A 25,732-nucleotide genomic window follows, 5' to 3' on the forward strand; every position below is an offset into this window, starting at 1 on the left:
TCCACTAGTGCAAAGTTAAAGGAGCGTCACAGAGTTTCTGAACGTTTCAGCTCGTTCACTTCGATCACATGAAGTCCAGACTTCACACCTTTCATCGAGTCGGGATTAAAAAGTCAAACTGGAAGACTTGTTTCAACACGACGGTTCCCCCTGAAGGCAGCGCGGCTCCTCCCATCCCATCCCATAATACAAACACTCACTTCTGCACTAGAGGAAAGGTCACTACATCTCACAGAATCTGCAAACGTTTCAACGTCTCCACCGACCGTCTTCAGGTTCTCGACCAAACAAAAGCATCACAACTCAAAGAGAATGAATCGTCTTCCAGTGGAATCGTGTTGGGATGAAATCATCTATCTGGATGTCGTGATACACAGTTTAACTCCAGGACATCGGATCATTAAATTAAATAAAGAAAATACTTTTCATTTGCCGAGTATTTCATTCACAGTACAGAAACCCACGTGGTTATTTTTAATTTTTATTTGTTGAATTACCTGAAAACATAAATATTGTTATCGAGATGTGAATTCACGTTTTTTGTGGCCATATTAGGATATTAATATATATATTTGTATAATATTAGGAATGGAGTCTGCTGTGTAAAATGTGATTTGTAGTAAATTTGCTAAAAAGTCAAAAACCCCAGAATGACCCTTTAACTCCGGCTGCTGCACCACAGACAGGTTGGCAGGGCGACCTGCAGCCCGGCATCGAACACACGACCTGCAGGTGGAACCGCCGACACGTCTCTCCTCACTAAGGCACCTCCTCCTCTTCCTCCTCCTCCTCCTCCTCCTCCTCCCACATGAGTCCATCTCCTCTCAGCAGCACTTCTTCCCTCTCTTCCTGCGGTCTCGGTCTCTGTGGGCGTTGATGTTGACCGTGTCCTTCTGATGTTGACCGTGTCCTTCTCCCGCTCGCGCTCCCTCTCCGCCCGGTTCTGGCTCTGCTTCTTGGCCCGGAGCACCATGTGGGTGAAGGCCATGAACATCTGGGCAAGGCGACAAAACAAGGACGAGTCACATAAAAAAAAAAAAAGGGTTGTGTGGTTAAACACAAATAAACCAGAAAGAAACTCCTCAAGCGGTGGAAGTTCACCCGTAACCACGGAAACAGCATCTCAACCAACCACGCGGGGAAACGATGAGCATCTTCAGAGCGTTGATGAGAACTGAAGCACATTCAACATTAATGGAGGCTAACATGAAAGCATATTAAAACGTTACCTCTTCCACGTTTATGTTCTCTTTGGCACTGGTCTCGAACACCCGGACCCCCATCGACTCCCCAAAACGCACTGCATCCTGGGTATCCACCTGTCTCCTGGCGGGGTCGTCACTTTTGTTTCCCACTGAGGAGGGTGAGACAGGTTTATCTTTTAATCGAGTCTCCTCTAACGGCATGAAAAGACTCAAGTTAGATATTCATAAGTTAGTAAAGTAAAGCAAAATGTCACAGTTATGGTCACGGACCAGAAAGGAAAGGAAAACTAATTCCACTAACAGATCCACAGAAATATAATCACCAACTATTTTCATCATCTGTTCATCATCAAAAGTCATTTTTCATAAAGAAATGTCAGAAAATGCTGTTTTCAGTCCCTCAAATATGGAGATCTTCTTTTCTCTGTTCTATCATAGATGTCATCACATACAACACACATTTCAAGACCTTCTCAAACCTTGAAAACCCCACACTAACATTCAAGGTTTGAGTTTTCCGGTGGTGAATGACATGAAGGAAACGCTCTTAATGTCTGATAGTAAACGTGTAGAAACGGTGACTCACCCAGGATCTTGCAGACGTTGTCACAGTTCTGGGAGATTTCGTTCAGCCACCTCTTGACGTTGACGAAGGACTCGGGGTTGGTGACATCATAGACGATGATGACGCCGTGCGTGTTCCTGTAGTAGCTGCACCACAAAGAGAGGCGGATGAACGGAGAGGAATCCCAGTGAGGGAAAGAGTCCCGGTTTAAAGCTCGATACTCACGTTGACGTGATGGTCCTGAACCTCTCCTGGCCCGCCGTGTCCCAGATCTGCAGCTTGACCCGCTCCCCGTCGATGTCCACGGTCCGGATCTTGAAGTCGACCCCGATGGTGGTGATGTAGCTGCCTGCAGCAGAGAACAGCAGAACGCAGGACTGTAGTTGTCTGGGTTTTATCCTGGAGGTTTTGGCCCTCGTTGCCATGACAACAACCCCAAATATTACAAAACTCATTTGCAAGACGAAACTAAAAAAAGGTAAACATTAAAACTATAACATCATCACTAGGAAGATGTTGAACTTGTCTCCCAGTAAAACATTGACATAACTGAGTAAATATATAAATAAATAAACATCTGTTTGTTGAGCTTGTTTAGGAGTGTAAACATGTTTGAGTGTGTGTTTACACAAACTCCCCTTCAGCCGGAGGTCTAATGAGCAGAACTAACTGTGTGAGGCGTTCAGGGACCAGCTTTTCTTGTGCGTCTGATATGTTTGATCTAAATCAATCTAACCACGCGTGAACATTTACACACATTCTGGACGTTCTCTTCAGATGAAACCGGGATGAATGCCACCTCACGTGTGCTGCTTACAGAGATTAACACAGTCACAGTCCATCGTTCACCAGCAGACCGATACACACGGGTCCCCTCCTCGTATGTTGGGTATGTTTAGAAGCCTGTTCTCCCTCTTCCCCCCCCCCCCAAACTGTCTGCCTGTCTAGAAAGTGTCGTCCCTCTGGAGCTGCAGACAGGTTCAGACAGCTCTGCTCTACCTGCAGGATGGAAGATGACGGGACCTGATTAAATGCTTTTACAGCCTCCCTAAAAGACGTCTGTGTGTGTGTGTGTGGGGGGGGCAGTTAAGACTCACTTCCTGCTGGTTAGTATGAGCCCCAGTATTGAGGCGTTTATGGTGATTTGACCTGGAAACTCACCAGAGAAGGAGTTATCTGCGAAGCGCAGCAGGAGACTGCTTTTCCCCACATCTGAGAGAGAGAGAGACACAGGCAGGCAGAGAGAGAGAGAGAGAGAGAGAGAGATTAGTAAGTGAATGAGCGAGGAGAAGAATGTCAGACGAGAACACGAGACCGTGTCCCGGTCTGAGTGACGGCCTCCTTCCTGTAGATCAGAAAACACTCTGGATAACAAAAGTGAAACTAAGCAAGAAAAAGAAAACCAAACAAGATGTAAGTGTGTTTAAAAAGAGAGATTACAATCCTGAACGCACCGGAGGAAACGCGTTCAACAGAGACTCGCATGAAGCAGAATAACAACTCAACTACCGCAATATTATTCTCTCAAAAAATCTAAAGTATCACTTCAGGGTATTAATTATAATCCAATTAAATATCTGCATCCGTTTGCTGAATATCTGCAGGTAAAGAGGAGATGGCTTTTGGTGGAGGTTACCATGGCGATGCCGAGGTAATACGTCGTCCCTGAATGAGCGTATGAATGAAGGTTTCTCTACGTTATATCTGCATGTCTCTGGCTGTGAAACACATAAATCTAAATGTTCAATATCATAATATTTAGATACAATACTCTTTAAATAAAGTTAAATCAAACAGCTGACTATTAGAAGCGGTTTCCTGCTTCGTTTCCACAGTGAACCCATGCAGAGCTTTTCTTTTATATACATTATATTATTATCCTATAAGAGAAATGCACTGACTGGAGTCTCCGATGATGAGCAGTTTGAAGAGATGATTGTAGTCCTTCCCAGCCATCTGGAAGGACCTCTGACTGGATCTCCCACTGAGAATCTGTTTCATAGAGGGAGGTGATCTCCCCGATCTCCCCACCCCTGTTCGTTTCCTCCCGACGCTACGAGCTCACGGCGGCACCAGTTCAAACAATCACAGGCATCGCCGCGGCAACGCACGGACATTCCAGTTGAATCCCAGCACGTTGACGTCGATGTGGTTTTTCCAGACGTTCACATCGTCCTCTCCGGAGTCACAGGGGAACCACGGCAACCGGCAGAGAACGGGAGCTTCCTGCATGCGTGGCTCATGCTCGCCACGCGGTTCCACCTCCGTTCCGGTTCCTCCTCCGTCCCGGTTCCTCCTCCGTCCCGGTTCCACCTGGTGATAGTTTCCAACCGGTGTGACACTCACGGATTGTTATCCTTCACAGTTCAGTCAGTGTGGACGCTGCCTCCTCGTCCCACATCCGATCTTCACAGACGCATTCACACGGTGCGGCCGGGCGCCATGACCGATGATGAATTACTGCCCTGAGCTCCTCCGCCGCTCGCTCATCAACTCCATCGCTTTGCTTTTTGAAATAAAAGAAGAAGTGAGAGGCCGAGGCGTTCCTGTTTCCCTCTGAGGTTGAGTCGTCGTTGCTTCTGTCGGGGTTCCCTGAAGCTGATCCCTTGATTTCACTTCCGTGGTGGTGAAAGGTCCACGTACTGTTTCAGGCCTCACTTCCTCTTCTTCTTCTTCGGCCCAGAAAGCTGCTAAACAGAGAGAAACATGATGATGAGGATAAAGGAGAACACGTCAGCCCGGCTCCTAACCAGCGTACAGTCATACATTCTCAATTAGTCAATTACATCCATTTAATTAATCAATTATCTCACTTCATTCCCTTTAAGCATATCAGGAATTCATTTGCTGCTTAATGTGTGAGTGTGTGTCCCTCCTCACCTCCCTCCTAACTCCTTAAAGTGTGTCCCTCCTCACCTCCCTCCTTACTCCTTAAAGTGTGTCCCTCCTCACCTCCCTCCTTACTCCTTAAAGTGTGTCCCTCCTCACCTCCCTCCTAACTCCTTAAAGTGTGTCCCTCCTCACCTCCCTCCTAACTCCTTAAAGTGTGTCCCTCCTCACCTCCCTCCCTCCTTACTCCTTAAAGTGTGTCCCTCCTCACCTCCCTCCCTCCTCACCTCCCTCCTCACCTCCCTCCTAACTCCTTAAAGTGTGTCCCTCCTCACCTCCCTCCTTACTCCTTCAAGTGTGTCCCTCCTCACCTCCCTCCTAACTCCTTAAAGTGTGTCCCTCCTCACCTCCCTCCTAACTCCTTAAAGTGTGTCCCTCCTCACCTCCCTCCCTCCTTACTCCTTAAAGTGTGTCCCTCCTCACCTCCCTCCCTCCTCACCTCCCTCCTCACCTCCCTCCTAACTCCTTAAAGTGTGTCCCTCCTCACCTCCCTCCTTACTCCTTCAAGTGTGTCCCTCCTCACCTCCCTCCTAACTCCTTAAAGTGTGTCCCTCCTCACCTCCCTCCCTCCTTACTCCTTAAAGTGTGTCCCTCCTCACCTCCCTCCTAACTCCTTAAAGTGTGTCCCTCCTCACCTCCCTCCCTCCTTACTCCTTAAAGTGTGTCCCTCCTCACCTCCCTCCCTCCTCACCTCCCTCCTCACCTCCCTCCTAACTCCTTAAAGTGTGTCCCTCCTCACCTCCCTCCTTACTCCTTCAAGTGTGTCCCTCCTCACCTCCCTCCTAACTCCTTAAAGTGTGTCCCTCCTCACCTCCCTCCCTCCTTACTCCTTAAAGTGTGTCCCTCCTCACCTCCCTCCTTACTCCTTAAAGTGTCCCTCCTCACCTCCCTCCTAACTCCTTAAAGTGTGTCCCTCCTCACCTCCCTCCTTACTCCTTAAAGTGTCCCTCCTCACCTCCCTCCTAACTCCTTAAAGTGTGTCCCTCCTCACCTCCCTCCTTACTCCTTAAAGTGTCCCTCCTCACCTCCCTCCTTACTCCTTAAAGTGTCCCTCCTCACCTCCCTTCTTACTCCTTAAAGTGTCCCTCCTTACCTCCCTCTCTCCTCACCTCCCTCCTTACTCCTTAAAGTGTCCCTCCTTACCCCTTAAAGTGTGTCCTTCCTCACCTGCCTCCTAACTCCTTAAAGTGTGTCCCTCCTCACCTCCCTCCTTACTCCTTAAAGTGTCCCTCCTCACCTCCCTCCTTACTCCTTAAAGTGTCCCTCCTCACCTCCCTCCTTACTCCTTAAAGTGTCCCTCCTTACTCCTTAAAGTGTGTCCTTCCTCACCTCCCTCCTAACTCCTTAAAGTGTGTCCCTCCTCACCTCCCTCCTTACTCCTTAAAGTGTCCCTCCTCACCTCCCTCCTTACTCCTTAAAGTGTCCCTCCTCACCTCCCTCCTTACTCCTTAAAGTGTCCCTCCTTACTCCTTAAAGTGTGTCCTTCCTCACCTCCCTCCTAACTCCTTAAAGTGTGTCCCTCCTCACCTCCCTCCTTACTCCTTAAAGTGCGTCCCTCCTCACCTCCCTCCTAACTCCTTAAAGTGTGTCCCTCCTCACCTCCCTCCTTACTCCTTTAAGTGTGTCCCTCCTCACCTCCCTCCTTACTCCTTAAAGTGTGTCCCTCCTCACCTCCCTCCTAACTCCTTAAAGTGTGTCCCTCCTTACCTCCCTCCTTACTCCTTAAAGTGTGTGTGTCCCTCCTTACCTCCCTCCTTACTCCTTAAAGTGTGTCCCTCCTCACCTCCCTCCTTACTCCTTAAAGTGTGTCCCTCCTTACCTCCCTCCTTACTCCTTAAAGTGTGTCCCTCCTCACCTCCCTCCTTACTCCTTAAAGTGTGTCCCTCCTCACCTCCCTCCTTACTCCTTAAAGTGTGTCCCTCCCTTCTCACCTCTCTCCTCACCTCCCTCCTTACTCCTTAAAGTGTGCATGTCCCTCCTTACCTCCCTCTCTCCTCACCTCCCTACTAACTCCTCAAAGTGTTCCTCCTTACCTCCCTCTCTCCTCACCTCCCTCCTAACTCCTTAAAGTGTGACCCTCCTTACCTCCCTCCTAACTCCTTAAAGTGTGACCCTCCTTACCTCCCTCCTAACTCCTTAAGGTGTGTGTGTCCCTCCTCACCTCCCTCCTTACTCCTTAAAGTGTGTCCCTCCTTACCTCCCTCCTCAAACAACAGCTGAGTCACTAAATATAACTTCCTCATCCCCGCCTCCCCCCTCCCATAACGTTAACGTTAGCCGTGTTAGCTTGCTAGCACAACAGACAGCTCCGGACAGTCAATGGCCGCTCATGACGGCCATAAATCGGGAAGTGAAACAGGAGTTTGACGAACGTTGGCCCAGTTTTCCATGAAAACAGGAAAAGCTGCCGCGGCTTTCTGACACAACGCTGACTAATTAAAGCTAAAGCGAGCTAAACTCGCGCCAACACGTTATCTTTGGCGTAAGACAGGCACGCCTATCGCCCCTTTAAAATGACAAGTATTTGTAATTAAGTAAATATTAACTGTTCTAAAGATTATACAACACAATTCAGAATAGTGTTGAGTCTAATATTAGTCACCGTTCAATTCGGCTGTGTGAAGCACAGCTAATTATCCACTAAAACTTTAATTCGAAGCCTAATTGTAAACTTAAAAATGACGAATTGAAAACCGACGCCTACAGTTAGAGAGAGACTAGCGTAACTTAATGTAATATGCGGTTTCACTCACCGATGGACACGCAGATGTATTTTTCCAGATATTTTGAACGTAGTCTGGTGTAAACCCCCGAGTAAACGGGGATGACAGCAGCCGGTGGGCTCGTTTAACCAGAAAACACCAGGGACGACCGCAGAAATGCTGCTTCCACTGAAGGTCGATGCTGAACGTCCGTGTATCTGGGTGCTGACCGACAGCTAACCCCCTCGTACGACGCGTTCTAGTTTCACGGGAACGTCGAGCCGAACCTCCCCCGGAAATCTCTCGTTTTTCACAAATCCAGTTCAACCGATGCTACGCTAAGATTGTACGTTACTATCACGGATACGAGAGTGACGGTTAAAAGACGCTCTTCAATTCGGCACACGTTACAAACACATGTCTGAACGTTGAAGTACTACAATTGTCACGTACGTGTTTGGCTACTTTAACGTTACGTCGGTTGGTAGTATTTGTTTAAACGTTACTTCAACAATGAGACCGTAAAGACTCACACAAAAAGACGATTCATGTTTGATTAAATATGCGCCGCCATTAATAAGAGAATACACTTTTCAACTCTCGGGTTGTTTTTTCACCCGGACCTCAGTGACGGTCTCCGGCCTGACCCTGGCCTGCTCCCGACGCCAAGACGTCAGGAAACTTCCCGATCCTCCGGAGGAACTTTGAACCGGGATGTTTAATGAAGAAGTGAACTTACTTTAGTCGTTAACGTGAACTTTCCGCTGCGTCATTGGCTCGTGCTTACAGACCCGCGGTGGTGGGTTTAAGGTCCCGGCAGTCCGCTGGATCCGCGCTCCGGTCGGAATGTCTCCCCGCCGACCACACCTGTCTGTCTGCTGCTGATGACCCACTCTCATCATCTGATGCTGCGTTCAAGTCATGTGGGGAAAAACGGCTCCGTGCAGCCACCGTGTGCCAAACCAGGGCCCCCAAATTTAACTTCTTTTAAAAACTGAATTTATTAAAACACACAAGGGAGGCCCATTTTCACCGCCGTCAAAAAAATATACATTTTCTTAAAATATTTGCTCAAAATAATGAGTTAGTATAGAATGTCATTATTTTTTAAATAATAACTCATTATTTTGAGAAAATGTGTAATTATTTTTTAGATAATTCATTATTTTGAGATACTAACTCATTATTTTGAGAACATTTCTTTTTTTCTGATATTGGTGGCCTCCATAAATAACAGGAACAGTACAATACAAATTAATATCAAACAAAAGTAGTTCACAATTCAGGAATTCTTCGTGTCCACACCTTTTTCTTTTTTTTAACCAAAAAGGTAAACGCACATGCAAACACATTAGTGCTGATTTTCTGTGAACTGAATGTGTGGAATGAAACCAGCATTAAAGACACACCCAACACTGATGTCACCATCCCAGTTTCATCACCTCAGCAGCAGCCAAAAACCAGTGAGTAATCTTTCTGTCCACATCCTGTTTCACTCTCACAAAAAGCTTCAAGTCGTTTCAAAAACTCATGAAAAAACATGAACAAGCATCACAGTTTAAGACTAGTAAACTGATGTATTAGAATAAACCCCAGACAGACGATAAATAACACACTCATCTCTGTAGAGGATTTTAAAGTTGCCGGGAAGCTAAATTCCCACTAACATTTATATTATTTACACTGAGAAATGTTAAAACCCAAGCATCCAAATTTATGGCAATATTCCACTTACATTTGGGATTTAAAATAATATATTTGGATTAAAACTAAATTGGTTGATTAGTTTAGTTTGTAATGATCCTACCCTGCTGGGTTGAAGATTTTAAAGGATAAAGTGCGTCGATAATCTAAGTCGTTGTTCATGCAACCAAATCCCAAAGAGATCAAAAACTAACAATGTGCCTCTCAACCTGCTGATGAAAATCTATAAAAACATAAATATATAGTTTAATGTTTTAAAAGACATTTCCTACAACAGCTGGTCACTTTTTAGTTACCAGGAAGTAGGGCATGAGTTGGGGGACTATTTTCAGCAGCGGATGAATCCACATTTGGTGCTCTGGTGAGTATCTGTATGTTGATGGTAATTAAACAGTGGGGCTCATTGATGAGTTGTAATGGAGCTCAGAGGAAGGAGACATCAGGCTGTGAAACACGTTCACTGCTGGTCTTCTTTGATGTCCCACGAATAACCATACAGATAAAATTCCACACAAATAAAATGTACAATTGCCTTTTATTAACCATGTTCAACAAAGAAATTATCCACGTTTCAGTTTCTGCTCACATTGAATGGAAATTTGAATCCGTTACACGATAACCAAAATACAGACAGCTCATATCTACAGGTATAATGAAACAAACGGTACAAGTACAGAGGAACATTATTAGTTACATTTTTACTTAACTGTGTGTGTGTGTGTGTGTGTGTGTGTGTGTGTGTGTGTGAGAATGTGTACGTTTCTTATTCAGCCCACAACAAGAAAGAGTACAAGCCGGCCTCGGGTGGTTGATGACTGTGTGGCGGCTCGGGAAGCGAAACGCGTCCCCGACGTTCACACATGTATCTACTGACCGCTGGCTGCAGAGTCCGTGTTATAGTCCAGTTCAAACCAGCAGGGGGTGAACAGACAAACAACAAAGAAGAAGAAGTGAAGCACCTCAGAGTTGTCGGCTCATTTCCTTCGTCTGCTGCCTGACGAGCGGCTCGGCGACGGCCGGCTGCCGCTCCTGCCGGGGAGGGAAGACAGAAACCGGTTTATGTTACTGATAAATAAACGCTATGTTAAATCAGCCCGATTGGTATAACATTAATAAAAACAGCACAGTTTCTATGAAAGAAAAAAGGTGAAGAAGTAAACGAAAAGACACTTTTAATGGAAGTATCCTTCATCTTATGTAGATTCATGTAAAAGTGAAGCAGTCACCAGCTGCTAATATCACATTTGATCTTCTTCAGAAAATATTTAATACCCTGGAAAGTCAGAACATTAAAATATCACTGAAATGCTGAGGTTAAAGGTCACACGGTGGTGGCGGCCACACACCTGCGGCTTGGCGAGGGCGGCGCTCCTTTCAGGTGCCTCGGAGGAGAATAGCTGAGTGAGCGGGAATCTCTCAGCGAATCAGCCGGCACCCTGCGAGGCAAGGCGGGGCTACGAGGGAAACAAAAAGCATGTCAGAGTCATAAATAATGTCAATATGTATTTAAATAAAGATTTTAAATCGACATTGTGCCGCTATTTGTGTACGTCCAGCAGGAGAGAAAACAGCATTCGAACGTCAACGAATGAAGCTTCAAAGCAGACGTTCTGCCCTTCGTACCTCTTTTTCTTTGTTTCCTTTTCGTTCTCCGACGAGGAGGATGAGGAAGGAGAGCTTGGCGCTTTGACTGTCTTCCTGTTGAAAAGAAGACAGCAACAAGGTGAATATTAATATTTAGCATGTCGTTTCAAATCAATCCCTGAATAGAAACTCTTCAGTAGAATGTTTTATTATTATTTGAATATGTTGGTGCTTACCCTTTTCCTTGCTCTGCTTCAGAGTCAGAGCTGTCTGAAGAGGAGGATGAAGAAGAAGAGGAAGAGGAGGATGAGGAGGAGGAAGAGGAGCTGGAGCTGCTGCTCCTGCTGGCCTTCTTGTTAGCGTTGTTAGCATCCTTCCCGTTCACGGCGCTCTCACTCTTGTTGACCGTTTGGTCTGACGGCTGAGCCGCCGTCGCCGGGGGCGACCGCCTCTTGCTCGTCGGCCCTTGTGACGACTGTTTGGTTTCTGGTAGGCTGCTGGCTGGAGACCTCCTGGAGGGCCCGTCGGGGCGCCTGGAGTCCGGCTGGGGGCCCCTCCTACCTGATGTCGGGGCGTGAGACGAGTCTCTGGAAGGGCCCTGTGAAGAAGAGGAGCGACTCTTCGCCTCCCCGCCGTCTTTCTTCTCGTCCTCTCGCCCCGTTAGTGCCGTTGGGTCCTGTTTCCTTTCTCGCTGTGGTGAAGGTGAGGAGGAAGAGGAGGAGGAGGAGCTCGAGGAGGAGGAAGAGGAGGAGGACCTGTGGGGTGGGGGGACAGCCTTAGGGGGGAGCTGCACCCGTTCTCTCTCCTGGTCTGCCTCCCTCTGCCGGATCCTCTCATGTTCCTTCTCTCTCGCCCGTTCTCTGGAGAGGGAGCGGCTGCTCCTCCTCCGGCCCTGAGGAGAAGGAGAGCGACGGGCCCTGAGGGAGGAGAGAGGAGGTTTGATTGAGCATGTCACACTACTTCTTCCAGAGCTCTCGACTAACTTCTTCACCCTCCTCCTGGAACCATCCCAAAATCAACCTACGCTGGAATAAACATGGAGCATCCCAAATTTAAAGTATTACCTCTAATAATAATAATAATCTCTAATAGTAATTAAGAACTCCCTTTTGGCATCATTGTCAATGAGAAAGCAATAATCTTACATTTTATAAACTGCTGATAAATCAATTCCCCTAATTTTTCTTTTTATTTCTAATGGTTACATGATATCTTCATCCAGTATATAAAAAATAAATAAGTACATAAAGCATGCATCACCCAACAGTATTAATTATTTATTTGAATTTGTGTGAAAGTTTAGCGATTGCAAAGTGCTTAAACTCAATATAAAAACATAATGGAATGAGTATTTCTATGTACTTGAGGTGTAAAGGTTTCAACGTGTTACTATGACTTCACATCACCACCCAGAGCGAGGTGAAATAAAGACAAACATATGTACATGAGGGTTTTCATCTCACCTGCTGGGGGGGCTCCGCCTCCTTAGACTCCGAGACCTGGACCGCCTTCTGAGGCTTCTGGACCTGCTCCTCCTGGAAACCCGCTCACGTTCCCTCTCCTTCTCTCCGTACCTCTTCCTGTCTCTCTCTCGCTCCCTCTGCCTGTCTCGCTCTCTGTCCCGGTCTGACCAGGCCGGGGGAGGAGACGGTCTCCTGGATCGGGGCGGGGGTTCCTGATACTGCCTCGGTGGAGTGCGGCGCGCTGGGGGGGCAGCGGAGGTTTTCTGTGGGGGGGAGCGTGACCTTCTGGCGGAGGGGCTGGACCTTGTAGGCGGCCTCCTGGCTGCATTCCTCTCCCTCCCTCTCTCCCCGACTCTCTCCTTCCCCTCCACCCGGGGTCTCTCTGCTTCGGCCTCGGAGGGCGAGTACCTGCTGCAGACTCGGGTGGTGTCCACTCTCGTGGGTGGGGAGGGAGGGGGACTGGGGCTGTCCATCTGCGTGGGGCTGTATCGCTCCTGACCCTTCTTCTGGGGCGGGTGAGTCTCTGCAGGAGCTCTGTGGGAGGCCCTCTCCCTCTCAAGCTTGTCTCCCCCACCGTCTCTCTCCTTCGGGGCCGCTCGGAGCCCCTCGCTCTCCGACGCCGAGACGGAGCTTTCCTTTTTACCGTTGGCGATGTACCGCTCAACCGCGGCGCCGATGGCAGATGGTGCACTTCTCAAGGGGCTGCTTTTCTCCCTCCCGGCTAACCCAGCCTTCTTGGCCTTGCCCTCGTCTTCAGACGATGAGGATGAAGAGGAAGATGATGACGAAGAGGAGGAGGAGGAGCTGTCACTGTCACTCCCACTGCTGCTGCTGCTACTCCCACTGCTGCTACTGCTGCTGCTCTCTTTTTTCTCAGCTGGTTTCTCCTTGTCGGGATGTTTCTCCTTCCTCGGAGGACTTCTCGTCTTCTCCTCCAGTCTTTCGCGCCGGTCTTTCTCAGTAGGTCTCGACCCGTCTCGCCTACTTTCTGTAGTCGAACGGACAGCCTCGGCTCTTGTTCTGCCGCCTTCTTGACCTCGCTCTCGGCCTTGTTCCCTCTGCTTGTTCGGATGCCCGTCCCCATCATTAAGGCTCTCCCTGTCCTTGTCTCGTCTCCTCTCGTCCTCTCTGTCTCTCTGGCGGCCATTGGGGACGGGTGAGCGAGCGGCGGGGGACGAGGAAGCACGGGACTGATGTCCTCCGTCCCTTCGCCTGTCATTCTTCTGCTGGAAAGGAGACTGGTCTCTCTCCTGTCTCTTGCCGGCCTCTCTCCTGTTGTCCCTTTCATTTGGCACCTTGGAGTCCAGATCCCTCTCAGCCCGGCGCTCCCTCTCTCCACTCTTCTCCATCCTAGGTTTCTCCTTCTGAGGAGGAGGTGAAGGGGATGAGGAGTCATGTCTGATCTTTTTGTCCTGTTTGTTCCTGTCTTTTTCCCTCTCTGTGTCTCTGCTCCTTTCGCTCCTGGTCTCCTGTTTGGGAGGAGGAGGAGGAGGAGATGGAGAACGGGATGAGGATGAGTCCCGTCTGGTCCTTTGAGGAACGCACTCTTTTCCTTTGTCCCTCTTTTCTCTGCTCCTTGAACGCCTCCCTTTCTCCATATCTCTGCTCCTTGAACGCCTCCCTTTCTCCCTCTCATCTCTGCCCCTTGATTGCCCCCCTCTCTCCATCTCTCTGCTTCTGGGGCTCCGTCCTCTCTCCCGCTCCTTTTCCACGCTCCTGGATCGCCTCCTTTTCTCCACCTCTCTGCTTCTTGAACGCCTCCCTTTTTCCCTCTCGTTTTCCACGCTCCTTGAACGCCTCCTTTTCTCCACCTCTCTGCTTCTTGAACGCCTCCCCTTTTCCCTCTCGTTTTCCACACTCCTTGAACGCCTCCTTTTCTCCACCTCTCTGCTCCTGGAGCGCCTTCCTTTCTCCCTGCCCTTTTCTGCCTGTGGTGGTGGAGAAGGAGATGAAGAGTCATGTCTCCTCTTGGAGGAGGAGGAGGTCTTCTCCATCTCACTTGGTCGCTCTTTTTCTCTCTCCAGATTGGGCCTCTTCTGGATGAGGAAAGATTCGTTGAAGTCATCTCACACACAAATGTATGTTTACATACATGGTAAAACATGGTCAAATCAATCAAACACGTGTGATGTCGTGGCCTTACCCCATCGCCTCCCTGATGATGTGGACTGTGATCCTCGTAGCCCCGCCTCCTCCTGTCTGGCGATCTCCCCTTTCTCCCCTCATCAGCTTTTCTTGCGGTTTGGTCCTGTTGACGTGATTTCGGTGGAGCTGGAGACTGACTGTTGATATCAGTGAAAAAAAACACTCACTGAGAAGCCGCCATCTCTCCGGTGGAGTTACTGAGGCCAATACACTCCGACTAACAGTTCAGTGTGTTCAAACTGGTCTGAAAAATGTCTAAATGCAGAAGTGTATATTTATTCCATCATCTTGTGGTCTCGTACCTGTGAGCAGAGCTAGAGGAGACGCTCCTCTGTCGCACTGCCTTTGCTTTTGGGGGACTCGACCTGTCACCCGTTTTTGGTTTCTTCTTTGACTCCTTCTGCTTCTCATCTGAAGAACTTTGACTGGATCAGAGAGGACAGACATTCAGCACATTTGTCCTACGTTCATAACGAAAGCAGGTTTGGTGATGTCCAATAAACAATAGTCAAGGAATGGATAAAAGTTTTATACAAGCTACAGCTTTTAGACCGAGAGCCAAAACTGTCAACGTCTCATTCTGGTAAAATGTTGTATTTACAGTAAGAACTGAGCAATACTCTGTCGCTTAAAAAAAAGGCAAGACAGATAGAATGGAAACAATCTGATTTAAAAAACACCCACCTGTCTTCTTCCTCGTCTTCAGATGCCTCACTGAAACACATAAATATCCAGTCAATAATCAGTCCATGTGAAATAATTAAATGCAAAGAGAAGAATGCAGCAATTAATCACCGTTTCTTTTTCTTCTTTTTGGATTTCTTCTTCTCGCGTCGAGGAGACGGGGACTGACTCTCTGAGCTGCTGAACAGAGGGAACAAAACAAAAAACACTTTCACATCTTTTCATCATCGTCAGAACGCTTTCCGCTCCCATCAAGTTAGTTGTCTAACCTGTCTCTGTTCTTGTTTTTCTTTTTCTTCTTCCGACTGCGCTTCTTAGGAGGAGAATCATCGGAATTGTCTGAGTCTTCCACCAACCTGACAGAGCAAAGGCAAGAAACATCAGGTCATAAATGACCATATTATAGACTGCAAGTATTACAATGTCTTAAAAACAGCAATATTGACAATTACATTTAAGTCATATTGTCCAGCTTTATAAGAGAAGCTATTAATTTGAATAGCACACCAGCACTGTGAGTGTGTTTCATTTCACTCACGTATATTTCTGCTGCTGCAGCTTCTCCCTCTCCAGGCGTTCCTGATCTCTCTTCTCCTTCTCCTTTTCCTTGCGGTCGGCGTGGAAGGACGAGCCGTCCACATAGTCGCTGGAGATGCCGAAAGCAGCACGGAGGCGGTCGTTCTTCTGCTGGTTGGCTGCAGCCAGAGCGTGGGTCTCCGTCGCCCTGAGAGAAGACAAACCACACAGGTCTGTATTAATGACACTGTGCAATATGAGGTAAAAATATTTTTTTTTAATAAAGTGGAGCCATGTGAATTCTCGTTGTCGGTCTTTGTTGCACTTACGTTGGTCTCTCAGCACTGGCGGGAGCTGGTTCCTGCTGCTCCTGGAGCATCATACGGAAACTTTTCACCTTCTCCTCGATTTCCACAGCAGAATACCTGACCACCCAAACACAGAGGAGCATATTATTATTAACACTGCACAGACCAAAAGCAACACCCTTGACACTAGTATTGTTTTTCCTCCCGCTGTAGTTCCTGGTAATAAAGTAGGCTACAACATTTCCATACCAACAGTGCAGAAACAAAGTAATTTCCCGATGATAAATCAATGTAAGCGAAAAGAAACCTGTCGCAGGATTGGACAGAAAAGGTCAAAACAATTCAAGTAGCGCTGAAACATTTAGTTGACACCTTAACAAGTTGAATGGATAACTATTTTGAGGATGTATTAATCATTTAAATAATTAAACTAGTATGAAAAACCCCTGTTAGTCCAGAGACCAGGCCTTACCCTTGGTCCTCCATCATGTCCTGCAGCTCGGCACACTTGACCTCCAGCTGCCTCTTCCGTTGGTGCTCCAGGATGTCGGCGTTGGGCTGCCTGTTGAGCTGGCTCTCCAGCCTCTCCCGGTCCTTCTCATCCCGCTCGCCGCCGCGCTCATCCCGCGGCCGTTTGACCCGCAGGCTCGAGAGGTTCCGCTGTACATAGCCGTTGGTGCCGCTGCCCCGTGGAGTCGTCAGGCCAATCCCATTGTACATGGCTCTGCAGGCATCAACAGGGAAAAACAGATGGGCAACAGCAATGTTTAGTTTATTTGATTTCTTTTTTTGGCAGAAATATTAACAGGAAAAAGAAACTCAACAAACAAAATACATGCATGTCCACAGGTATAAGATATGAAATAACATTGTTTCTATTTTAGCTGTGATTTAAATCCTTTATTTAAACTTTAAAATTGTGTTGGATTTTAATTGTTTTTAATGTAGACACCGAGTTCCAAGGATTGGCTCTTTTAACAGGAAAAAATTATCCAAATGAGGTTTTGTGTGACAAAATGTAGTGGCCATCATTCTGTAGAATAGAGAACAAAAACTATGAATAAATATATAATGAAATGTTGTGATAGTCAGTCATATATAATCAGTGTTTGTGTAAGTAACAATCTCATTTGCTCCAGTATTTTTCCATCATAGTATTTAGATGTTTGACATTGAGTATAAAAACATCCATAACGTCGTAAAATGACAAAATAAAGAAATAAAGACCTCAAAAGATTTCACTTCACACAAATAAGCGAATCACCATGACCAACACCCACATATCCTATTAAACCAAAATGATGCGTTTTTGTTTTTTTTAAATAGTGAGGTACTTTGTATTTCTAAGATGGCTGACAAATGAACCAGCAGTGTTTCCAGATCATTGACGTGGCTGTATTTACAATTCCTACACGTATATAAATTAATATAGATATATTTGTGATGTTGGCTGAACCAAAACAGCGGAAAATACCAAAAAAATAACCGAAATAAAAACTAATTTAAAGTGAAGTTCAGGTTCCTCGCAGCGTAGCATGGTTTTGCTAAACGGCCGAAACAGTGGATGTGTGCGTTTGTGCATCTAAAAACGCTCTTCATTTATATCTGGAGGATTTAATCGTGATTAAATGTGACGTTGTCGCCCATTAACACGTGCGCCAGAATCACGTCGGGCCTGTTACCTGCGTCTTCACGTACAGACAGCTAACTCGATGCTAACCCCGATGATGACTAAGGCCAACCCAACCCCCACAAACACAACATTAGGGCTCACTAGATGAGGCTACACGGAGGTTGAACGTGTGTGTATCTGGATTTTAAAGCTATGCGTTCCCCTAAAACGAAAAAGGCCCAAAACCACACACTTTAAAGCGTAGCGGACGATTCCCGGCTCAAGCTAGCGCGCAAGCTAACGTAGTGTTACGTACCAGCGTTTTCTCCGGGAGAAGGGGAGAAACCGTCTCGGAAGAATCCGGCGACAGAATAATATCCTCTTGAACACGACAACACAGGAGCCGGTACAATTTTACTTTTAAACGGTGGAATAATGAAGAAACGTGGCTAGTCGCAAGCTAACTAGCTTCTCTGATCTCGGAACTAAAGGCGGAACGAGATGAAAACCAAATAACGTCACTTCTTCTTGCTCGTTGGTGTTTTTTTCCGACAGCTGACAACATCCCTTTAAATTGCAACACTGCCTCCTACTGGATATCCACTGTTATATTTATAATAATAATAATTGTTATTATTTTTATTATTATAATACATAAGTACATAAGTAGCACTTTTCCAGGTGCTCAAAGACACTTTACAAAAAAAAAACGAAATCAAAACAAAAAAGAACAAAACAGAGAAAGCAAGCCAGAAGAAAAAAAAAAACAGAAAAAAAGTTTTGAGGGCTGTTTTGGAAGCTTGAAGACTGTTGGCATTGCGGATATGGCTGAGGGAGGGGCGGCGAAGACAAAGGCTCCCCGTTAACTGTTATCCGTGATTTTTTTCTTTATTGAACATACCTCAAACATACACACGCTATACAATAAAACATTGCAATACTTCAGAAGAAAAAAATAAAACAAAACAGAAAAAGGGGGATTCATACATATTTTGCCGTTACTCCTGAGTGAGCTGGTATCTGTGCGTTCCAGTATGCATACTACCTTACTAGTATGCCGGAAACATTTTTTGTACTTCCCAATACATAGTATGTCAAATGCATTATCCCAAAAATATCAGGATGTCTGATTGCATCACGGTACCATTTTTGCATTATACAAACCAGCCTGATTTTCTGGCTATTCTGACACACAAACGTTTGATCAACAGATAGATGAGCAAGAGGGTCAAAGTTCAAGGTGCAATGTTATGACATTGCATTATGACCAAGTGTTAGTACACGTATACTGTTGCATGCAAAGTACATGTACTACAGTAGTTATGTACTGAAAGTAAAAAGTATTGGATTTTGAATGCAGCGTATGTCATTACTTATTTCTTTTTATTGATGTATTTTAATGTTAGTACTCAGAGATTCACTGAATGAAAAGTACACTACAAATACAATCTATTGTTATGATTATTTATTATTGCATGGGGGTAAAAATAAGGCTTTCAGGCTCTACCCAAACACACGGAAATTGAGACTGTAAAGCAAGAAATGGGTGGGAATTATTCATTATTAATAATATACAAAATTATTATTTTGTTTATTCATGGATACTGTCAATTTATGCATAGAGTATTGAATAAACACCAAACTAATACAAAAAACTACATTTCCCAGAATGCCACTCGCTGATTTTGACGCAAATTTTTGTCATAAATACATCCTGCCAGACTCCTCGACCGTTAGTGACGCTAGAGTCAGTTCAGGAGGCGCCCGTGTGTGTGTGTCTCTGTGCGCGTGCGCTGCTCTGCTCTGCGGGGCCGTTTCCCTGTTTAAACACACAACGACGTGTACGACATAAGCCTAACCGACGATTGATCGAACAGTAACGATGGCTGAAGGCGACAACAAAAGCGCAAATATGCTGGTGAGTATTAATTGTCTTCACCGGCGGATTAAAAAAAAAAAAAAAAAAAGGGGGCGATGGTGGCGTTTGTGACATTAGCGCTAGCATTAACCGCTAATCTGTGTGTTCGTTCACGCAACAAAGCATGGCACCTTTTTATATTTGTATTTATTTTTGGCAGATTTCTTAAAACATGGTGGACTTTGTACCGTAATTCAACCGCAAGTTGAGCTTATCGGAGCCGTCAAAGCGCCGCCGCCAGGCCGCGGCTCACGTCAGCTAGTTAGCCGTCCAGCTAGCTATGTTCACGTTAGTTTTAATACGCCAGTGAGCTTCGTTCCTGCTTGTGGTTCTCGCTAACGTTACCACTCATTTTAAAAAGCCTGACATCGAGTTGTGACGTTTTTACCACGACGACGTTTTTTAGATGAAATGTGTGAAACGTCCACCGTTCCCCCTTTTTTTTCTTGCATTGAGTCAAACTGCACAGTCATATCGGTTGTAGGAAATGTCGTTATCACCGCCGACGGCCACACACACACCCTTCATATGGGACTACTTTACATTACAGTCACAAACCAGTTCCCATTACCACTGACGATCCCACACAGGTCCGAACACAAAGGAATACAATATCCTGCTTTAACTACACAGAGTCGATATTAAAGAGGGATATTTTGTTAAAGTCCTTGAAATCGTTGCTGATAATGTGGACGATTTGTGAGTAAATGTGGCCGTAGTTTCTGTAATTGTGTGATGATGTTGCGTTCAGGCTCAGGAAACGGCCCAGCTGGAGGAGCAGCTGCAGGGCTGGGGTGAGGTGATCCTGGCCGGGGACCGCGTCCTGCGCTGGGAGAAGCCGTGGTTCCCTGGAGCCCTGATGGCTGCCACCACCCTGGTCTTCATGTGAGCCCATTTCTACCTTTTATGCTGCATCGCAGGCTCACACACACACACACACACACACACACACACACACACACAGACGGGTGCATGGTTGGATTGCACACATTTCCTCCCCAGTAACGAGAAGTATCGACATTCCCATGATTTTGAAACTGAAAGCCAGAAGAAGGAACAATGTAGATTACACCAGATTAGAATTTTGAAAAATATGAAATAGCATTATCGCTGAATAACTCGGATTAGCACACTGAGGAAGTGTTTGCTAGGGTACCGAGTGTCTTTTTGCGAATAGTACGTTCTTTTTTTGTGTTACCACCCTCACCCTCTTCCTCCTCCTCCTCCTCGCCTTTTGTATTCTTTTTGCAGATGTTTTTCATAAGTAAAGCTCCAGCATGCATGTGAAGGAATCTCTTAATCCCAACAAGCCACAACATTGAAACCATTGTAAGAAGGGAACGTGAATAACATGCTTCTTAATTCCCCCCCCAGGCTGATTTACTACCTGGACCCGTCAGTGCTGACTGGTCTCTCCTGTGCAGTCATGCTGCTCTGCCTAGCGGACTACCTGGTGCCCATGCTCGCACCGAGAGTCTTCGGCGCTAATAAGTGGTGAGGATGAAACAATGAAATGAGTATTCAATTACACATCAGAATCATGTTTATTCCCTAACTATAAAACAATTATTTAGGCTGTCAAGTTAATTTTCCTCATGAATTTCTGCCCCATGAGCTGGTTAAGGAGTGAAATGTTCTGTGTTTCACTATTAAAAGAGACAAGAACAAACTCAAGAGGGCATGTAGAGGGAAAGGTTACGTATGTCTGCAAATGTGCTGATGAAACTGAAGACTTGGTTTGCGGTCTTGTTGGTAGCCGGGGGCCGAAGCCAACACTATTGATGGTATTTAATTGAAACCAAATCACTTTTCTGTGTTCCTGGGCCGACCTGAGCCAAAGACCATCTTCATTCTGAGGGGGAAGGGGTGTAATCTTCAGTCGTACCTAATGCTATGCCTATGCCGGGGCTATATGTGATGTTGTCACCTGAAACCTGTCCTATCGGCTGTCTAACCAAATTATGGAGCCGTGACATTACACTGGATGTCCCTTCACCCGGCTTGAGAACCAGACACTGGGGACAGGATAGAGTAACAGCCTGCAGTTGGCACCGAGTGCTGGATGTCCGTCCTCCATCGGATGCCTTCGGTCTGGATATATAACCCTGCATCAGCAGAGCATGACCTGTCCTGGACCCTTCTGCACTGCTGCACATTCCTCAGGCCGAGGCAGCAGACGTGTGGAGTCGGACTAGTGCTGGTTTAAGATGCATTGTTAATGAGTGGAGAGTTTTCAGGCTGTTCTACATGCTTGCATTCAGTGGTTAAAGCACCAGCGTTTTGTCGGGGCTTAGTTATGAAGTCGATTAACTTTGGGGTGGTGCTAAAAACTCACGAGTCAGGGTCTGAAAGGCAGCGTTGTATTTCTAGATATAGGCTGGAAAAGAGAAGCTATTGATCTGTGCGTCTGATGGAGCTTCTTGGGGAACATGCCGTGTAACTCGGGCTGCCGCTGAGCCTGCAGGTTCACGAGTCGGACAGATAGTAAGCGTTTGTCTGTGAGAGCTGCTCTAACGGGGCCATCACAGTCTGGTTGCGGCTCTGTTTGGCTCCCTGACAACAAGGACAGAAATAGGGGACGGTGGCTAAGCAGAAAATGAAGGCCACCTTCCCCAGCTCCTCCATTCAAACTCTTCTCTCGCCCTCACCAGTGTAGAATCCCTGTAGTCTTTCATCTCACACACACACACACAGGAGGTTTTCTGCCCCATCATAGGGCTTCAAACACGCCTTTGTCTCGAGTCAAATCCAGAGACTTATTTGATAACTCCAAGTAGACAACAATAGTTTTGTTCAATGGAGTTTGGAAAGATAACTAAATGAGAAGTCTTAGTAGTTTCTGTTCTAAGGGAAGTTACTCATGAAGAACCATTGACCTAAGATGCATTTTCCTCATTTGAACATGTTAATCAAGTTCATGCAGCAACATTTAAACTTAAAAGCTGTTAACGTGTGATGTTAGCTGCCTTGGTGTGACAAACCACACTGACTGTGTCGGTTTCCTCTTGATGAGCAGATTAAGATGCGTTGCTGGTGAATATCGGTCTGCTCTAAGTGAATAAACTCTTCCAGGATGCTGTTGGTTTTGTGTTATTAATCGTGTCCGTGTCCTCGTGAACAGGACCACCGAGCAGCAGCAGCGTTTCCACGAGATCTGTGGTAACCTGGTGAAGACCCAGCGTCGGGTGGTGGGCTGGTGGAAGCGTCTCTGCGCCCTCAAGGAGGAAAAGCCCAAAATGGTAAATGAGAGTATAAAACCCACACATATAAAGAACCTGAGAGCCGTCTGCAGGGCTGCATGAACCGCACTAAATGGAGCTTTCCTGTCCATTTGTTACAATGGTGAGATTTCTCTGTGCTCCAGATAAAAATATCCTCAGCTGATTTGGCTTTGCTGCTCCACTTAGCAGACTTCAAACTGGGTTACAGGCTGCAGTAGCTTCTGCGTGTTCATGTAACGTGACCTCTGCTGTCCACAGTACTTTGCCTCAGTGATCAGCAGCCTGCTGGCAGTGGCCTGGATCGGACAGCAGGTGCACAACCTGTTCCTCACCTACCTGATCGGTGAGTAAACCACCACATTCACTAATTATAGGGGGGTTTTTTCACCGTCCTCCTGTGTCTGTCATCTCGTTTTCTGGATTGGCATCAGTACAAATATATAGGCTGGAATGGCAACGAGCTCACTGCACATGGCCCATTTAAAAGCAGATGTATTGGTCTTTGACAGTTCAGCGATTGAGGTGTTTGTGCAGTAAAGGTTTATAATCTAGTCTTTGAAGTCCATATATTACTAAAATAATGAGAAATGAAAATCCAAAACGTATGCCAGGCTTATCTTGAAAATGAAGCTTTGATCACCCAAAGTCAGTAAATGCTTTTTGACCCTCGTCTCATCGACTGAAGGTTCAGCCTTCAGGTTTGGCTGCTACGCTGCGTTACAGATCTGAAGCAGGAAGTTGTTGTTGTCTCTGTCTGCAGTTGCAAACGTCCCTCCGGGGCATCACATGTTCTGGGTGTGACGGTGGTTTTAATGCATTTAAAGTTGTTCTGCACGTATGTAGTAACTCTGGACTCAAACATCTGCAGCATCTCTGCTGTAGAAAGTGTCACATGAGACCATCGTTCCCAGACTTCCTGGTACTGAAGGGCAGCGGTAATGTGGATCAATATCTGGAGCCCTGAGGCTGAAACGGCAGCTCTGCCATCTGTGAGAGCCAATCATCAGTCAGAGAAGCTGAGACATGTTTGGGGGGAAACCCTTCAGAGGGCGCATGACTTTGAAACGACAACAAAGATTTCTTTATTTTAATCTCATAAAGTTGCTCTTGATGCAGATGCTCTCATGTTTCTAGGAATCGCACAATCCTATCAATACCTTCTGTATTAAAAAGATGTTCTGTATTCAAGGAACCGATCACAGATCAGTTTACTGTTCTTCAAAGTCGTATAGAGACCTTCTGCACTATGTTAAACTTATCAAACTAATCCTATAAATACAGTAAAATGTACCTGTTTATTGAGTGTAATCTTTGGTTTTAAATGCATCTTTTTTTAAATAACAGCCGCGTGATCAGACCATAGGATTTAAAAAAAACGGAACTTGATTTCTTCTTCTGCAGTGAGCTTCCTGCTGCTGCTGCCTGGCTTGAACCAGCATGGCGTCATCACAAAGTACGCGTCCATGGCCAAGAGGGAGATCAACAAACTGCTCAAACAGAAGGAGAAGAAGAACGAGTAGACAGAAGTGTGGAGGGGATTCTCTGAAAAGATGAACCACAACAGGAAACGGAAGGTGGACGCAAGTTGTTTGAAGAGAAGGAAGAGGAGCGTTTAAAAAGAAGCCTCCTGCTTCCTCCGTCTCTGCTGCAGAGCAGGACACACTTTTTTTTTTTGTTCACACATTGGATAAGTTTAATTTCTCTCCACTGTTTTTTTTTTTCTGTTTTTTTTTTCTGTATTTGAACCTCATCACCCACTTTTTTTCTTTTTGTATTTATCTGCCATGCATGCAGCCACCACATGAAGGTTATCTGATTGTCACATGTTTATATGCAGCACTTAAATGCTCAACAACACACACACTCTCACACACACGCTCCCCACCAGGGACACACAGCTGAAATCTCCCTTCTGTTTCTTAGTTTAAGAAGTGTGCTTCAATTTAAGATGTCAGTAATGCTTTTAAGCCATTCCCTCTACTTAGACAACGTGACTACTGAGCAGTTTTTGTAGCATTACTGTATCATTTTAACCCTCATAGATTCCGCCATTTTTTTATTTTATTTTTCTCCCAGAACAGCTTTTGTCACACAAGGACAGGTCATGTAAATTTTACCTTCTTTGCTTATTCTGCTTTGGTTGTATTTAAAAAAAAGAAATAATAATGCTGAAAACAAAACTGGATTTAAAGTTGAGCTCGTCAGGGGTTTAACGGTTTCTAGATGTAAGCCTACTGCTGTACTGCTGCTAGCTGGACTCTGGTCTATTAGCTCTTCTATAAAGCCCCACCGTGTGTTAGTGGTCTGGGGTGTCTCTGTGTAAATAGACCTACATGTAAATCCTTCACTCTGTCCCGTCAGTCCTCCTCCTCCACCTCCTCTGTTATTTATCCGTGTTCTTTCCTCCTCCATTGTTGTCCTTTCTGGTTTTGTTTGCTGTCTTTCAACTCATTTCATTATTTGTCTTTATTGGAGTTATTTGAGAAAATGAATAAAGTTTGATTTAAATGAATTTTCATTGGCCTTTTTTTAGGTAATTTCCTGGTTTTATGTTGTTTTCACAGCTTTTTAATGCAGGTATGATTTTTTTTTTTTTCTTTCTTTCTTCCCGGAGAGTCTTGGAGGGAAAAGTTGGGTTATTGAAATAGTCGGGGAGAAGGAATGTGCTCTGTATATTTCAGGCTACTCTAGATGTTATGTGTTTTTGTCTGGAAATCTTACCTGGCATGTAGCAGCTGAAGAGACGGCCGAGGAGTCCGTTTGAGACAAAGACTTTGTGTTGGTGTCCACCTGATTACTTTAACACTGATCATGTTGCGGTGCGTCAGCCTCGGCACATGCATCCTGACAGCTTTCACAAGGTGACGTAATTGTTTCTCACTTGCTCGAGTGGTCAAAACATCCGTTATTTAGGGTTTCAAATGTGATAAAAAGGGGCAGAACATGGAGGAATATTTGAACGTCGCATCTCTCTGTGGACCAAACACCTTCCAGGGCAGAGATCCTGGATGTTGATGCATTTTTGTGCACCAATGACTTCTTAAATTATTTTATTGGCATTTCATTTGCTTGTCCAAGATGAGGAAAAAACAAAATGTTTAGAAATGTGTGAGGATGATCAACCTGTGCTGAATTCATGAGTTTTTAGATTCTAAAATATTTTTGGGATTTAACTTTTTGATTTTACATATTTTCCATCTACAAAACGTAATGTAA

At 45.8% G+C, this 25,732-nt stretch overlaps 3 protein-coding genes across 8 annotated transcripts; 1 reads left to right on the forward strand and 2 right to left on the reverse strand.

The window, feature by feature from the left end:
- Window positions 1-721: 721 nt before the first annotated feature.
- Window positions 722-8,256, reverse strand: LOC311031602 (ras-related protein Rab-35). The gene is given in 8 exon segments (XM_084037967.1): window positions 722-893; window positions 896-994; window positions 1,230-1,354; window positions 1,792-1,916; window positions 1,996-2,119; window positions 2,932-2,982; window positions 3,672-4,460; window positions 8,101-8,256. Coding segments are annotated over 7 exon segments (693 nt in total). The 5' UTR covers window positions 3,772-4,460; window positions 8,101-8,256; the 3' UTR covers window positions 722-824.
- Window positions 8,257-9,583: 1,327 nt separating this feature from the next.
- srrm2 (serine/arginine repetitive matrix 2) lies at window positions 9,584-17,885 on the reverse strand. Of its 6 annotated transcripts, none has more exons than XM_084036666.1 (15): window positions 17,694-17,885; window positions 16,238-16,489; window positions 15,787-15,882; window positions 15,480-15,665; window positions 15,211-15,297; window positions 15,053-15,121; window positions 14,942-14,971; window positions 14,560-14,682; window positions 14,256-14,394; window positions 14,022-14,145; window positions 12,113-13,742; window positions 10,886-11,566; window positions 10,689-10,763; window positions 10,412-10,519; window positions 9,584-10,094 (listed from the first exon to the last, which is right to left on the reverse strand). In XM_084036666.1, exons 2-15 carry the CDS (start codon window positions 16,483-16,485, stop codon window positions 10,040-10,042), a joined length of 3,651 nt encoding a protein of 1,216 aa, XP_083892792.1. In that variant the 5' UTR covers window positions 16,486-16,489; window positions 17,694-17,885; the 3' UTR covers window positions 9,584-10,039. The 6 variants fall into 6 exon arrangements, with proteins under 6 accessions (XP_083892792.1, XP_083892791.1, XP_083892790.1 ...); XM_084036665.1 differs by having other exon boundaries at window positions 14,022-14,148; XM_084036664.1 differs by having other exon boundaries at window positions 12,113-13,696; window positions 13,730-14,148.
- Window positions 17,886-19,112: 1,227 nt separating this feature from the next.
- arl6ip1 (ARL6 interacting reticulophagy regulator 1) lies at window positions 19,113-25,028 on the forward strand. The gene is made up of 6 exons (XM_084038038.1): window positions 19,113-19,295; window positions 20,047-20,180; window positions 20,670-20,789; window positions 22,417-22,534; window positions 22,775-22,859; window positions 23,918-25,028. The coding sequence occupies exons 1-6, from the start codon at window positions 19,260-19,262 to the stop codon at window positions 24,034-24,036; spliced, it is 612 nt and encodes a 203-aa protein (XP_083894164.1). The 5' UTR covers window positions 19,113-19,259; the 3' UTR covers window positions 24,037-25,028.
- The last annotated feature ends 704 nt before the right edge of the window (window positions 25,029-25,732 follow it).

This window comes from Eutrigla gurnardus, assembly GCF_963514095.1.
Source record: "Eutrigla gurnardus genome assembly, chromosome: 20".
In the NCBI taxonomy this organism is placed as follows: domain Eukaryota; kingdom Metazoa; phylum Chordata; class Actinopteri; order Perciformes; family Triglidae; genus Eutrigla; species Eutrigla gurnardus.